Source organism: Phasianus colchicus, chromosome 30 (genome assembly GCF_987193195.1).
Source record: "Phasianus colchicus chromosome 30, bPhaCol1.hap1.1, whole genome shotgun sequence".
Lineage (NCBI taxonomy): Eukaryota > Metazoa > Chordata > Aves > Galliformes > Phasianidae > Phasianus > Phasianus colchicus.
The window spans coordinates 1,470,001-1,486,290 of NC_143465.1; the positions used below are offsets into that span (position 1 = coordinate 1,470,001).

General features: G+C 59.6%; 1 protein-coding gene across 4 annotated transcripts in view; it reads right to left on the bottom strand.

Annotated features, from left to right (window-relative positions):
• The window catches only part of LOC116238451 (ras GTPase-activating-like protein IQGAP3), a 46,604-nt gene that overhangs the window by 5,915 nt on the left and 24,399 nt on the right, over positions 1–16,290 (bottom strand). For all 4 annotated transcript variants that reach the window (XR_016460505.1, XM_090127122.1, XM_090127121.1 and 1 more), the window contains 8 exons: positions 15,551–15,691; positions 15,149–15,233; positions 13,160–13,392; positions 11,093–11,225; positions 9,449–9,551; positions 9,229–9,370; positions 9,012–9,099; positions 5,568–5,780 (listed from right to left, as the gene is read on the bottom strand). Coding sequence is in view for 3 of the 4 variants with exons in the window: in XM_090127122.1 (XP_089983248.1) it covers positions 5,568–5,780; positions 9,012–9,099; positions 9,229–9,370; positions 9,449–9,551; positions 11,093–11,225; positions 13,160–13,392; positions 15,149–15,233; positions 15,551–15,691 (1,138 nt within the window). In the remaining variant the exon portion in view is untranslated. The remainder of the gene's footprint in view (positions 1–5,567; positions 5,781–9,011; positions 9,100–9,228; positions 9,371–9,448; positions 9,552–11,092; positions 11,226–13,159; positions 13,393–15,148; positions 15,234–15,550; positions 15,692–16,290) is intronic.

Consider the following 16,290-nt stretch of genomic DNA (forward strand, 5'->3'; position numbering starts at 1 on the left):
TGCGGGGCGACGGGGGCAGCTGGACGTGAGGCTGGGGGGATCCTACAGCCTGAATGGCTCGGTGATGCTATGTGGGTGGTGGGCACGGTGGGAGGGGGGGGGTTGGATTTGGTGACCTCGGAGGTCACCTGTGGTCCTATTAAGGGTGCGGTAAGCGGGCATGGGGGGATGGGTTGGGGTTGGTGACCTTGGAGGTCTTCTCCAATCCTAACAGTTCTGTGAGGCTCTTTAGGGACACGGTTGGTGGGCATGGGATGGGTTGGGGCTGGTGATCTTGGAGATGTCCAACCCCAATGATTCTGTGATCCCAGTTAGAGACATGGTGGGAAGGGCTGGGGTTGGACTCAGTGATCCTGGGGGTCTTTTCCAATCCTAATGGTTCTGTGATGCTCTTTAGGGACAGGATTAGTGGGCATGGGGTGATGGGTTGGGGTTGGTGATCTTGGAGATGTCCAACCCCAATGATTCTGTGACCCCATTTAGGGACACGTTGAGTGGGAAGGGCTGGGGTTGGACTCAGTGATCCTGGGGGTCGTTTCCAACCCAATTGGTTCTGTGATGCTCTTTAGGGACACAGTTAGTGGGCATAGGGGGCGATGGGTTGGGGTTGGTGACCTTGGAGGTCTTCTCCAATCCTAACAGTTCTGTGATGCTCTTTAGGGACACAGTTAGTGGGCATGGGGCAATGGGTTGGGATTGGTGATCCTGGGGATCTTTTCCAACCCAATTGGTTCTGTGATGCTATGTGGGTGGTGGGCACAGTGGGAGGGGGCGGGGGTTGGATTTGGTGACCTCAGAGGTCACCTGTGGTCCTATTAAGGGCGCAGTAAGCGGGCATGGGGGGATGGGTTGGGATCGGACTCGACCTTGGAGGTCTTCTCTAATCCTAACAGTTCTGTGATGCTCTTTAGGGACACGGTTAGTGGGCATGGGGCAATGGGTTGGGATTGGTGATTTTGGGGGTCTTTTCCAACCCGAATGGTTCTGTGATGCTATTTAGTTACTGGGAATGGGGCGATGGGTTGGGGTTGGTGACCTTGGAGGTCTTCTCCAATCCTAACAGTTCTGTGATGCTCTTTAGGGACACGGTTAGTGGGCATGGGGTGATGGGTTGGGGTTGGTGATCTTGGAGATGTCCAACCCCAATGATTCTGTGACCCCAGTAAGGACACGTTGAGTGGGAAGGGCTGGGGTTGGACTCAGTGATCCTGGGGGTCGTTTCCAACCCAATTGGTTCTGTGATGCTCTTTAGGGACACAGTTAGTGGGCATAGGGGGCGATGGGTTGGGGTTGGTGACCTTGGAGGTCTTCTCCAATCCTAACAGTTCTGTGAGGCTCTTTAGGGACACGGTTAGTGGGCATGGGGATGGGTTGGTGATCTTGGAGATGTCCAACCCCAGTGATTCTGTGACCCCAGATAGGGACACGTTGAGTGGGAAGGGCTGGGGTTGGACTCAGTGATCCTGGGGGTCTTTTCCAACCCCAGTGGTTTTGTGATGCTATTTAGGGATGTGGTTATGGGCACTGGGTTGGGGTTGGTGATCTTGGAGGTCTTCTCCAATCCTAACAGTTCTGTGATGCTCTTTAGGGACACGGTTAGTGGGCATGGGGCAATGGGTTGGGATTGGTGATCCTGGGGGTCTTGTCCAACCCAAATGGTTCTGTGATGCTATTTAGTTACTGGGAATGGGGCGATGGGTTGGGGTTGGTGATCTTGGAGGTCTTCTCCAATCCTAACAGTTCTGTGAGGCTCTTTAGGGACAGGATTAGTGGGCATGGGGATGGGTTGGTGATCTTGGAGATGTTCAACCCCAATGATTCTGTGATCCCAGTTAGAGACACGGTGGGAAGGGCTGGGGTTGGACTCAGTGATCCTGGGGGTCTTTTCCAACCCAAATGGTTCTGTGATGCTCTTTAGGGACGTGGTTATGGGCACAGGGTTGGGGTTGGTGATCTTGGAGGTCTTCTCCAATCCTAACAGTTCTGTGATGCTCTTTAGGGACACGGTTAGTGGGCATGGGGGGATGGGTTGGGGTTGGTGATCTTGGAAATGTCCAACCCCAATGACTCTGTGACCCCAGTAGGGACACGTTGAGTGGGAAGGGCTGGGGTTGGACTCAGTGATCCTGGGGGTCTTTTCCAACCCAAATGGTTCTGTGATGCTATTTAGGGACGTGGTTATGGGCACAGGGTTGGGGTTGGTGATCTTGGAGGTCTTCTCCAATCCTAACAGTTCTGTGATGCTCTTTAGGGACACGGTTAGTGGGCATGGGGGGATGGGTTGGGGTTGGTGATCTTGGAAATGTCCAACCCCAATGACTCTGTGACCCCAGTAGGGACACGTTGAGTGGGAAGGGCTGGGGTTGGACTCAGTGATCCTGGGGGTCTTTTCCAATCCTAATGGTTCTGTGATGCTCTTTAGGGACAGGATTAGTGGGCATGGGGTGATGGGTTGGGGTTGGTGATCTTGGAGATGTCCAACCCCAATGATTCTGTGACCCCAGATAGGGACATGGTGGGAAGGGCTGGGGTTGGACTCAGTGATCCTCGGGGTCTTTTCCAACCCGAATGGTTCTGTGATGCTCTTTAGGGACACAGTTAGTGGGCATAGGGGGCAATGGGTTGGGATTGGTGATCTTGGAGGTCTTCTCCAATCCTAACAGTTCTGTGAGGCTCTTTAGGGACATGGTTGGTGGGCATGGGGGGATGGGTTGGGGTTGGTGATCTTGGAAATGTCCAACCCCAATGACTCTGTGACCCCAGTAGGGACACGTTGAGTGGGAAGGGCTGGGGTTGGACTCACTGATCCTGGGGGTCTTTTCCAACCCCAGTGGTTTTGTGATGCTATTTAGGGATGTGGTTATGGGCACAGGGTTGGGGTTGGTGACCTTGGAGGTCTTCTCCAATCCTAACAGTTCTGTGATGCTCTTTAGGGACACGGTTAGTGGGCATGGGGTGATGGGTTGGTGATCTTGGAGATGTCCAACCCCAATGATTCTGTGACCCCAGATAGGGACACGGTGGGAAGGGCTGGGGTTGGACTCAGTGATCCTGGGGGTCTTTTCCAACCCAATTGGTTCTGTGATGCTATGTGGGTGGTGGGCACGGTGGGAGGGGGGAGGTTGGATTTGGTGACCTCAGAGGTCACCTGTGGTCCTATTAAGGGCGCGGTAAGCGGGCATGGGGGGATGGGTTGGGATCGGACTCGACCTTGGAGGTCTTCTCCAATCCTAATAGTTCTGTGAGGCTCTTTAGGGACACGGTTAGTGGGCATGGGGCAATGGGTTGGGATTGGTGATTTTGGGGGTCTTGTCCAACCAGAATGGTTCTGTGATGCTATTTAGGGACATGGTTACTGGGCACGGGGCGATGGGTTGGGGTTGGTGATCTTGGAGGTCTTCTCCAATCCTAACAGCTCTGTGAGGCTCTTTAGTGACGTGGTTACTGGGCACAGGGCAATGGGTTGGGGTTGGTGATCTTGGAGATGTCCAACCCCAGTGATTCTGTGACCCCAGATAGGGACACGTTGAGTGGGAAGGGCTGGGGTTGGACTCAGTGATCCTGGGGGTCGTTTCCAACCCAATTGGTTCTGTGATGCTCTTTAGGGACACAGTTAGTGGGCATAGGGGGCGATGGGTTGGGGTTGGTGATCTTGGAGGTCTTCTCCAATCCTAACAGTTCTGTGATGCTCTTTAGGGACACGGTTAGTGGGCATGGGACAATGGGTTGGGATTGGTGATCCTGGGTGTCTTTTCCAACCCAAATGGTTCTGTGATGCTATGTGGGTGGTGGGCACAGTGGGATGGGGGGGGGTTGGATTTGGTGACCTCAGAGGTCTCCTCCAACCTGTGGTCCTATTAAGGGCGCGGTAAGCGGGCATGGGCAGATGGGTTGGGGTTGGTGATCTTGGAGGTCTTCTCCAATCCTAACAGTTCTGTGATGCCCTTTAGGGACACGGTTAGTGGAGACGGGGGTGGGTTGGGGTTGGTGATATTGGAGATGTCCAACCCCAATGATTCTGTGACCCCAGTTAGGGACACGTTGAGTGGGAAGGGCTGGGGTTGGACTCAGTGATCCTGGGGGTCGTTTCCAACCCAAATGGTTCTGTGATGCTCTTTAGGGACACAGTTAGTGGGCATAGGGGGCAATGGGTTGGGATTGGTGATCTTGGAGGTCTTCTCCAATCCTAACAGTTCTGTGAGGCTCTTTAGGGACAGGATTAGTGGGCATGGGGCAATGGGATGGGATTGGTGATCCTGGGGGTCTTTTCCAACCCAAATGGTTCTGTGATGCTATTTAGTTACTGGGAATGGGGCGATGGGTTGGGGTTGGTGATCTTGGAGGCCTTCTCTAATCCTAACAGTTCTGTGAGGCTCTTTAGGGACACGGTTGGTGGGCATGGGGATGGGTTGGTGATCTTGGAGATGTCCAACCCCAATGATTCTGTGACCCCAGTTAGGAACACGTTGAGTGGGAAGGGCTGGGGTTGGACTCAGTGATCCTGGGGGTTTTTTCCAACCCAAATGGTTCTGTGATGCTCTTTAGGGACGTGGTTATGGGCACTGGGTTGGGGTTGGTGATCTTGGAGGTCTTCTCCAATCCTAACAGTTCTGTGAGGCTCTTTAGGGACACAGTTAGTGGGCATGGGGCAATGGGTTGGGATTGGTGATCCTGGGGGTCTTTTCCAACCCAAATGGTTCTGTGATGCTATGTGGGTGGTGGGCACGGTGGGAGGGGGGGGGGGGTGGTTGGATTTGGTGACCTCAGAGGTCACCTGTGGTCCTATTAAGGGCGCGGTAAGCGGGCATGGGGGGATGGGTTGGGATCGACCTTGGAGGTCTTCTCCAATCCTAACAGTTCTGTGAGGCTCTTTAGGGACACGGTTAGTGGGCACGGGGCGATGGGTTGGGATTGGTGATCCTGGGGGTCTTGTCCAACCCAAATGGTTCTGTGATGCTATTTAGTTACTGGGAATGGGGCGATGGGTTGGGGTTGGTGATCTTGGAGGTCTTCTCCAATCCTAACAGTTCTGTGATGCTCTTTAGGGACACGGTTAGTGGGCATGGGATGGGTTGGGGTTGGTGATCTTGGAGATGTCCAACACCAATGATTCTGTGACCCCAGATAGGGACACGGTGGGAAGGGCTGGGGTTGGACTCAGTGATCCTGGGGGTCTTTTCCAACCCAAATGGTTCTGTGATGCTCTTTAGGGACAGGATTAGTGGGCATGGGGTGATGGGTTGGGGTTGGTGATCTTGGAGATGTCCAACCCCAGTGATTCTGTGACCCCAGTAGGGACACGGTGGGAGTGGTTGGACTTGGTGACCTCGGAGGTCTTTTCCAACCTGATGGTTCAGTGATGCTGCTTAAAGACGTGGTACGTGGGCACGGTGGGCTGGGTTGGCCTCGGTGATCCTGGAGATCTTTTGTGACCCTAACGACTCTGTGACCCCGTGCTCCCCATTCTTTGAGAGATGAGCTCCCAACATCAAGCGACGCTGCGTAACTGAAGTCCTCCCCCCCCCACCCTCAAAACGCCCCCCATCTCCCCCACTTTGCTGGAGCACCTTGGCCAGCTCGGCGATGAGCCCCTGGTAGTTCTGGGCTGCATCCACCAGCCCCAGGCCCTCCAGGCGCCGCAGGTTCCTCACGATCCTCTGCTTCTTCTCCTCCATGCTCAGCTGGCCGACGGCCCCCAGCGAGCGGCGGGGGTTGAGTCTGGGGGGGGTCTGGGAGTCCCACAGCGCCCGCCGGCGCAGCAGGTGGTGGTGGGAGGCTTCCTGGGGGGACGGAAGGGGGACGGGAGGCTTCCTGGGGTGATGGGTGGCGGTGGGACATCATGGGGGGTCATGGGGGGACATCATGGGGGGGATGTGGGGACGTGATGGGGACACCAGGGGGACATGGGGGGACATCATGGGGACATCATGGGGACATGATGGGGACATGGGAACACCATGGGATGTGGGGACATGATGGGGACACCAGGGGGACATGGGGACATGGGGGGACATCATGGGGACATCATGGGGACATGGGAACACCATGGGATGTGGGGACGTGATGGGGACACCAGGGGGACATGGGGACATGGGGGCACATCATGGGGACATCATGAGGACATGGGAACACCATGGGATGTGGGGACACCATGGGGACACCATGGGGACACCATGGGGACATGGGGGGACATCATGGGGACATCAAGGGGACATGGGAACACCATGGGATGTGGGGACATGATGGGGACACCATGGGATGTGGGGACATGATGGGGACACCATGGGGACACCATGGGGACATGATGGGGACATGGGGACATCATGGGGATGTGGGGACATGGGAACATGTGGGGACATGGTGGAGACATGATGGGGGGACTTGGGGGGACATGGGGACATAGGGATGTGATGGGGACATGATGGGGGGACATGGAGACATGATGGGGATGTGGGGACATGATGGGGACACCGTGGGGACATGGGGGGACATCATGGGGACATCATGGGGACATGGGAACACCATGGGATGTGGGGACATGATGGGGACACCATGGGGACATGATGGGGACATGGGGACACCATGGGATGTGGGGACATGATGGGGACACCATGGGGACACCATGGGGACACCATGGGGACATGGGGACATCATGGGGATGTGGGGACATGGGAACATGTGGGGACATGGTGGAGACGTGATGGGGGGACATGGGGGGACATGGGGACATAGGGATGTGATGGGGACATGATGGGGGGACATGGGGACGTGATGGGGACATGATGGGGGGACATGGGGACATGATGGGGATGTGGGGACATGATGGGGACAGGGGGGGACATCATGGGGACATGGGAACACCATGGGATGTGGGGACATGATGGGGACACCATGGGGACATAGGGGGACATCATGGGGACATGGGAACATGTGGGGACATGGTGGAGACATGATGGGGGGATATGGGGACATGATGAGGACATGGGGGAACATGGGGGGGCATGGGGACATGGGGATGTGATGGGGACATGATGGGGGGACATGGGGACATGATGGGGACACCAGGGGGACATGGGGAGACATCATGGGGATATGGGGACATGGGAACACCATGGGATGTGGGGACATGATGGGGACACCGGGGGACATGGGGAACATCATGGGGATGTGGGGACATCGTGGCGACACGTGGGGACATGGGGACACGATGGGGATGTGGGGACATGGGGACATGATGGGGACATGGGGGGAGGTGGGGACATCATGGGGATGTGGGGACATCATGGGGACACGTGGGGACATGGGGACACGATGGGGATGCTCGGCGTGGGGCAGGGGGTGGACAATGCGTGAGATGGAGCACCACAACCCCACGTACTTCGCCCAAAGCCCGAAGCACAGCTGGGCTCTGCAGAACAGAGCTCAGCAGCTGCAGGAGCAGAGCAGAGGCCGGGCCGTGGGGCAGCTCCGCACCCACAGCTGCAGCTCCGCACCCACGGCTGCAGCTCCGCACCCACGGCTGCAGCTCCGCACCCACAGCTGCAGCTCCGCACCCACGGCTGCAGCTCCGCACCCACGGCTGCAGCTCCGCACCCACAGCTGCAGCTCCGCACCCACGGCTGCAGCTCCTCACTCACGGCTGCAGCTCCGCACCCACGGCTGCAGCTCCGCAACCACAGCTGCAGCTCCGCACCCACGGCTGCAGCTCCGCACTCCCGACTGCAGCTCCACTCCCGGCTGCAGCTCCACGCTCACAGCTGCAGCTCCACACTCACGGCTGCAGCTCCGCACTCACGGCTGCAGCTCCACGCTCACGGCTGCAGCTCCTCACTCCCGGCTGCAGCTCCACGCTCCCGGCTGCAGCTCCACACTCCCGGCTGCAGCTCCACGCTCACGGCTGCAGCTCCACGCTCCCGGCTGCAGCTCCTCACTCCCGGCTGCAGCTCCTCACTCACGGCTGCAGCTCCACGCTCACGGCTGCAGCTCCACGCTCACGGCTGCAGCTCCTCACTCCCGGCTGCAGCTCCTCACTCCCGGCTGCAGCTCCACGCTCACGGCTGCAGCTCCTCACTCATGGCTGCAGCTCCACGCTCACGGCTGCAGCTCCTCACTCCCGGCTGCAGCTCCACGCTCCCGGCTGCAGCTCCACGCTCCCGGCTGCAGCTCCGCGCTCCCGACTGCAGCTCCTCACTCCCGGCTGCAGCTCCACACCCACGGCTGCAGCTCCACGCTCCCGGCTGCAGCTCCGCGCTCCCGACTGCAGCTCCTCACTCCCGGCTGCAGCTCCACACCCACGGCTGCAGCTCCACGCTCCCGGCTGCAGCTCCACACCCACGGCTGCAGCTCCATGCCCCCGGCTGCAGCTCCGCACCCACGGCTGCAGCTCCACACTCATGGCTGCAGCTCCGCACTCCCGGCTGCAGCTCCACACCCACGGCTGCAGCTCCACACTCATGGCTGCAGCTCCACACTCATGGCTGCAGCTCCGCACTCCCGGCTGCAGCTCCGCACTCCCGGCTGCAGCTCCGCACCCACGGCTGCAGCTCCGCACTCATGGCTGCAGCTCCACACTCATGGCTGCAGCTCCACACTCATGGCTGCAGCTCCACACTCATGGCTGCAGCTCCACACCCACGGCTGCAGCTCCATGCCCCCGGCTGCAGCTCCGCACTCACGGCTGCAGCTCCGCACTCCCTGCTGCAGCTCCACACTCACGGCTGCAGCTCCACACCCACGGCTGCAGCTCCACACTCACGGCTGCAGCTCCACTCACGGCTGCAGCTCCACTCACGGCTGCAGCTCCGCACCCACGGCTGCAGCTCCACCCTCACGGCTGCAGCTCCACCCTCACGGCTGCAGCTCCACACCCACAGCTGCAGCTCCACGCTCCCGGCTGCAGCTCTGCACCCACGGCTGCAGCTCCACGCTCCCGGCTGCAGCTCCACTCATGGCTGCAGCTCCACTCATGGCTGCAGCTCCACACTCCCGGCTGCAGCTCACGCCAGTCTCACCTCCAGCTCCGACGCCGGCGTCCGCAGGATCTCCGCGAGGGACCGTCCTGCTTGGCACCGGATGACGTCCACCAGCATCTGCTTGGTGCTGGGGACAACAGAGTGGTGAAGCCCCTCTGCTCCGCTCCGCCACCGCGCGTCCAAAGGGTTCCCTGCTGAACCAACCGCCCCCCAAAAGGATCCCCAAGGCTGCGGGCAGCCATCAGAGCCCCCCGACCTCAGCAGCAAGCTCCTGCCGTCGCTCTGCTCGCCGCCCACCTCCGGCAGCGGCTTCCCGGTGAGGGTGAGGGAGATCTCCGTGCTGCTGAGCTGCGACAGCGCCGGCTCCGCGCTGCCCCCCATGCCCTGAGTGCTGTCTCCTATGGGATGGAGACCGGAGTGAGGGGGGGGATGGCAGGGATGAGCAGAGGGGCGCGACGGCACGGCTCTCTACGTACCGACCAGGGCCTGGACGGTGGGAAGCTCACCCAGGTCCTCCAGCAGCTCGTGCAGGGGGTCCCTGGGGTCGGGAGCGATGGAGGCCTGGTGCTCGAGGAGGAGCTGAGCAGGGAGGATGAGGAGTCAGTTGTAAATGGGCACCGGGGGGTGGGGGGAGCTGGGCTGGGAGCAAAGGGTCACAGAAATCCCTCTGTGCTCAAGTTTGTAGAGTGAAGGGGGTTGGGAAGGGGCTGCAGGGCGCGGATTTGGGGAGAGCAGAGGGGAGCGACCTGCTCTGGGAAACACAACGGGATTCAGGGGGTTGGGAAATGCAATGGAATTCAAAGAAGGTTGGGAAACACGACGGGATCCAGAGGTCTGGGAAACATGATGGGATTCAAAGGGTTGGGAAACACGACAGGATTCAGAGGTCTGGGAAACATGATGGGATTCAGAGGTCTGGGAAACATGATGGGATTCAGAGGGTTGGGAAACACGACGGGATTCAGAGGTCTGGGAAACATGATGGGATTCAGAGGGTTGGGAAACACGACGGGATTCAGGTCTGGGAAACACGACGGGATTCAGAGTTGGGAAACACAACGGGATTCAGGTCTGGGAAACACGATGGGATTCAGAGTTGGGAAACATGACGGGATTCAGAGTTGGGAAACATGACGGGATTCAGAGGTCTGGGAAACATGACGGGATTCAAAGGGTTGGGAAACACGACAGGATTCAGAGGGTGGGGAAACACAATGGGATTCAGAGTTGGGAAACACGACGGGATTCAGGTCTGGGAAACATGACGGGATTCAGAGGTCTGGGAAACATGACGGGATTCAGAGGTCTGGGAAACATGACGGGATTCAAAGGGTTGGGAAACACGACGGGATTCAGAGGGTTGGGAAACACAATGGGATTCAGAGTTGGGAAACACGACGGGATTCAGAGGGTTGGGAAACACGACGGGATTCAGAGGTCTGGGAAACACGACGGGATTCAAAGAGTGGGGAAACACGACGGGATTCAGAGGTCTGGGAAACACGACGGGATTCAAAGAATTGGGAAACACGACGGGATTCAGAGGTCTGGGAAACATGACGGGATTCAGGTCTGGGAAACACAACGGGATTCAGGTCTGGGAAACACAACGGGATTCAGAGGTCTGGGAAACACGACGGGATTCAGAGTTGGGAAACACAACAGGATTCAGAGCTGGGAAACACGACGGGATTCAGAGGGTGGGGAAACACGACGGGATTCAGAGTTGGGAAACACGACGGGATTCAGAGGTCTGGGAAACACGACGGGGTTCAGAGTTGGGAAACACAACAGGATTCAGAGCTGGGAAACACGACGGGATTCAGAGGGTGGGGAAACACGACGGGATTCAGAGTTGGGAAACACGACGGGATTCAGAGGTCTGGGAAACATGACGGGATTCAAAGGGTTGGGAAACACGACGGGATTCAAAGAATTGGGAAACACGACGGGATTCAGAGGTCTGGGAAACACAACAGGATTCAGGTCTGGGGTCGCCCAACCCTGACCCACCGCCCCCCACCCGCTGAGCTCATCCCTCAGCACTGCGTCACCGTGGACCCTGAGCCCCCCCTCCTGGGGACGGTGACCCTGAGCGCCCGTAGGACTGAGGCCCTCACCCTGTGCGTGGCGACGAGTTCCCCCGCCGTGATGTAGACGACGGGTTTGGCCACCGCCACCATCTCCGAGTATTCATCCACGTTGAACCGCTCCTCGGGCTCCGGGACGCGGCAGGCGGCGGCGATGAACCTTCTGTGGGATCACCGTGCTGAGCCTTGGACTGACTGCCGCCATCACCGCCATCACCGCCATCACCGCCATCACCGCCATCATAACCATCGCTGCCATCACCACAATCATCACCATCACTGCCATCATCACCACCATCATCACCATCACTGCCATCATCACCGCCATCATCGCCATCACCGCCATCACCGCCATCACCACCATCATCACCATCACCACCATCACCGCCATCATCACCATCACCGCCATCATCACCATCACCGCCATCATCACCATCACCGCCATCACATCCATCACCGCCATCACATCCATCACCTCCACCGGCATCACTGCCATCACTGCCACCGCCACCATCACTGCCACCACTGCCATTACCACCACCATCACCGCCACCATCACCTCCATCACCACCATTGCCGCCACTGTCAACACCATCACATCCAACACCATCGCCACCATCGCTGTCACCATTGCCACTGCCACCACCATCACCAGCACCACCACCATCACAACCATCACCACCATCACAACCATCACCACTACCGCCATCACCACTGCCACTATTGCCAATGCCATCACCACCACCATCACCACCACCATCACTGTCACCATTGCCACTGCCATCACCACCACCATTACCACCATTACCACCACCACCACCATCACCACCACCATCGCTGCCATCACATCCATCACCACCATCACCACCACCACCACCATCACCATCACAACCATCATCACCATCACCATCGCTGCCATCACATCCACTATCACTGCCACCACCACCACCACCGCCATCACCACAACCATCACTGCCACCACTACCACCACCATCACCACCGCCACCGCCACCACCACAACCATCACTGCCACACCACCACCGCCATCACCATCACCACCATCACAACCACCACCATCACCACCATTACCACAGCCATCACCGCCACCACCAACACCATCTCTGCCATCACCACCATCACCACAACCATCACCACCACCACTACCAGCGCCATCAGCACCACCACCACCATCACCACCACAACAATCACCACCACCACCACCGCCATCACCACCATCACCACAACCATCACTGACACCACTGCCACCACCACTGCCATCACCACCACCGCCATCACCACAACCATCACTGCCACCACTACCAGCACCACCACCACCACCACCACCGTCATCACCACCATCACCACAACCATCACTGACACCACCACCATCACAACCACCACCACCGCCATCACATCCATCACTACCACCACCACCAGCACCACCGCCACCACCACCACCATCACAACCATCACTGCCACCACTACCAGCACCATCACCATCACCACCGCCATCACATCCATCATTACCACCGCCATCACCACCACCACTACCAGCGCCATCACCACAACCATCACTGCCACACCACCACCACCATCACCACCACCACTGGCACCACCACCATCATCACAACCATCACTGCCAACACTACCACCGCCACCACCGCCGCCATCACCATAACCATCACTGCCACACCACCACCACCACCATCACAACCATCACTGCCATCACTGCCACCACCACCACCATCACCATCACCACCACCGCCATCACCACCACCACCGCCGTCACCACAACCATCACCACCACTGCCATCACCACCACCACAACCATCACTGCCACCACCACCACCGCCATCACCACCATCACAACCACCACCACCATCACCACCATTACCACAGCCATCACCGCCACCACCACAACCATCACTGCCACCACTACTACCGCCATCACCAGCACCACCGCCATCACCACCATCACAACCACCACCACAACTATCACCACCATCTCCGCCACCGCCACCACAACCATCACTACCACAACCACCACCACCACCACCGCCCACCCCCCCTCCACCACCCCACCCCGCCGGCACCCACCGGAACTTGCCGTGCGTCTCCTCCAGGTAGGGGTTGGCCGCACACAGGTGCCCGTTCTCCCCCTCGAACGCCTTCCGTGCGGCCGCGTGCTGCAGCACTTTGGCCACGCAGCCGAGGCTGCGGCGCTGCTCGGGGCGCAGGGCTGCCGCGGCTGAAACGTCCACGACGTCGAAGCCGTCGGGCGCCACCACCGCCGGGTTCATGAAGCGGTAGTAGAGGAGGTTCCCCACCACCTACGGGGGGGGAGGGGCTGCTGGAGGGGACCCCCGGCACAGGGACACCGCGGGATGCCTGGATCGAGGGAAACGGCCCCAACTGATGGTCGGTACTGGGCTGTAGACTGGGAGCACTGGGAGCCTGCGGTCATACTGGGAAGCACCGGGTCACTCGGTGCTGGGAGCACTGGGCTGCCCATACTGGGAAGCACTGTGTCCCTGTGTCCCATACTGGGAGCACTGGGTCGCCCCATAATGGGAAGCACTGTGTCCCTGTTCCCTATACTGGGAGCGCTGGGTCGCCCCATACTGGAAGCACTGGGTCACCCCATACTGGGGGCACTGTGTCCCTGTTCTCTATACTGGGAGCACTGGGTCGCCCCATAATGGGAAGAACTGTGTCCCTGTTCCCTATACTGAGAGCACTGGGTCGCCCCATACTGGGAGCACTGGGCTGCTCCATACTGGGAAGCACTGTGTCCCTGTGTCCCATACTGGGAGCACTGGGTCGCCCCATAATGGGAAGAACTGTGTCCCTATTCCCTATACTGGGAGCACTGGGTTGCCCCATACTGGCGGCACTGGGTCACCCCATACTGGGAGCACTGGGCTGCTCCATACTGGGAAGCACTGTGTCCCTGTGCCCATACTGGGAGCACTGGGTCGCCCCATAATGGGAAGCACTGTGTCCCTGTTCCCATACTGGGAGCACGGGGTTGCCCCATACTGGGAGCACTGGGCTGCTCCATACTGGGAAGCACTGTGTCCCTGTGCCCATACTTGGAGCACTGGGTCACCCCATACTGGGAGCACTGGGCTGCCCCATACTGGGAAGCAGTGTGTCCCTGTGCCCATACTGGGAGCACTGGGCTGCCCCATAATGGGAAACACTGTGTCCCTGCTCCCTATACTGGGAGCACTGACCTGTCCTATACTGGGAGCACTGGGAGCCTGCGGTCATACTGGGAAGCACCGGGTCACTCGGTGCTGGGAGCACTGGGCTGCCCATACTGGGAAGCACTGTGTCCCTGTGTCCCATACTGGGAGCACTGGGTCGCCCCATAATGGGAAGCACTGTGTCCCTGTTCCCTATACTGGGAGCACTGGGTCGCCCCATACTGGGAAGCAGTGTGTCCCTGTTCCCTATACTGGGAGGGCTGGGTTGCCCCATACTGGGAGCACTGGGCTGCCCATACTGGGAAGCACTGTGTCCCTGAGCCCATACTGGGAGCACTGGGTTGCCCCATACTGGGGGCACTGGGTCGCCCCATAATGGGAAGAACTGTGTCCCTATTCCCTATACTGGGAGCACTGGGTCACCCCATACTGGGGGCACTGGGTTGCCCCATACTGGGAGCACTGGGTCACCCCATACTGGGAGCACTGGGCTGCTCCATATTGGGAAGCAGTGTGTTCCTGTGCCCATACTGGGAGCACTGGGTCACCCCATACTGGGAGCACTGGGTCGCCCCATACTGGGAAGCAGTGTGTCCCTGTTCCCTATACTGGGAGGGCTGGGTTGCCCCATACTGGGAGCACTGGGCTGCCCATACTGGGAAGCACTGTGTCCCTGAGCCCATACTGGGAGCACTGGGTTGCCCCATACTGGGAGCACTGGGTCACCCCATACTGGGAGCACTGTGTCCCTGTGCCCAAACTGGGAGCACTGGTCACGAATCCACGAGGGAAATGGCAACTGAGGTTCGTCCCGGAGCGACTCCCCCCCACAGCAGGGCTCCTCTGAAGCCCACGCGGCAGCGCAGCCCGCGGGCACCTTGTCCAGCTCCTCCTCCGACGCTTCGGGGAACTTCTCAGCCAGGGACGCCCGCAGGGTTTTGGCCACGTAGCGCATCCCATAGCTGGACGGAGCACAGGAGGGGGAGGGCGCGGTGAGGAGCCGGGTGCCAAAGCCACCGCAGTGCCACCGCGGTGCCGCCGGGGTCCCTCGGGAATCCCCATCCCCCGAGCCTTCCTCCTGCCCCCCTTCTTCCTCGCCGGCGCACCCCGAGAGCGCAGCGCTGGGTTCGGAAGCCAGAAGCGCTTCCGGGCCATTAGCGGAGGAGCCGACGCCGCTTCTCTCCTTGCCACAGCAAAGAAAGGGGTGGAAATGTGGAACCCCCCCTGCGCACCCCCTGCCCTCCCGGGACCCCACGCGGGCGAAGCTGGGGGAACGCACGGGATTTGGTCCACAGACGAGGTGATGGCGGAGACGAACTTCTCCGTGACGGCGAGCAGAGCGCGGATGGAGGCGTCGAGGCGCCGCTGGACCTCGGGGTGGCAGAGGGCTTGCTCGGGGCTCACCTCGTATGGGAGCCCGCTGCGCGAGGAGAACGAGTGCCCACCATCAGCTCAGCCCCCACCCCACCTCACCGCCCCGAAATTGGGCTGAGCCCCCCCTCCAAACTCAGCACCCTGGAACCCTGGCACCACCTGAGCTCCCCATACAACCTCAGCACCCCAAAACTGAGCTGAGACCCCACCCAATATCAAAACTGGGCTGAGCCCCTCACCCAACCTCACCACCCCAAAACCAGGCTGAGCCCCCCCCCCAACCTCTGTACCAGGCTGAGCCCCCCCACCCCACCTCACCACCCTGGAACCCTGGCAGCAGCTGAGCCCCCCACCCCACCTCACCACCCCAAAACCCTGGCAGCAGCTGAGCCCCCCACCCAACCTCACCACCCTGGAACCCTGGCAGCAGATGAGCTCCCCACCCAACCTCACCGCCCCAAAACTAGGCTGAGGCCCCCACCCAACCACTGCACTGTGCTGAGCCCCCCACCCAACCCCACCATCCCAACACGGAGCTGAGACCCCACCCAATATCAAAACTGGGCTGAGCCCCTCACCCAACCTCACCACCCCAAAACCAGGCTGAGCCCCTCACCCAACCTCACCACCTCAGCACCAGCTGAG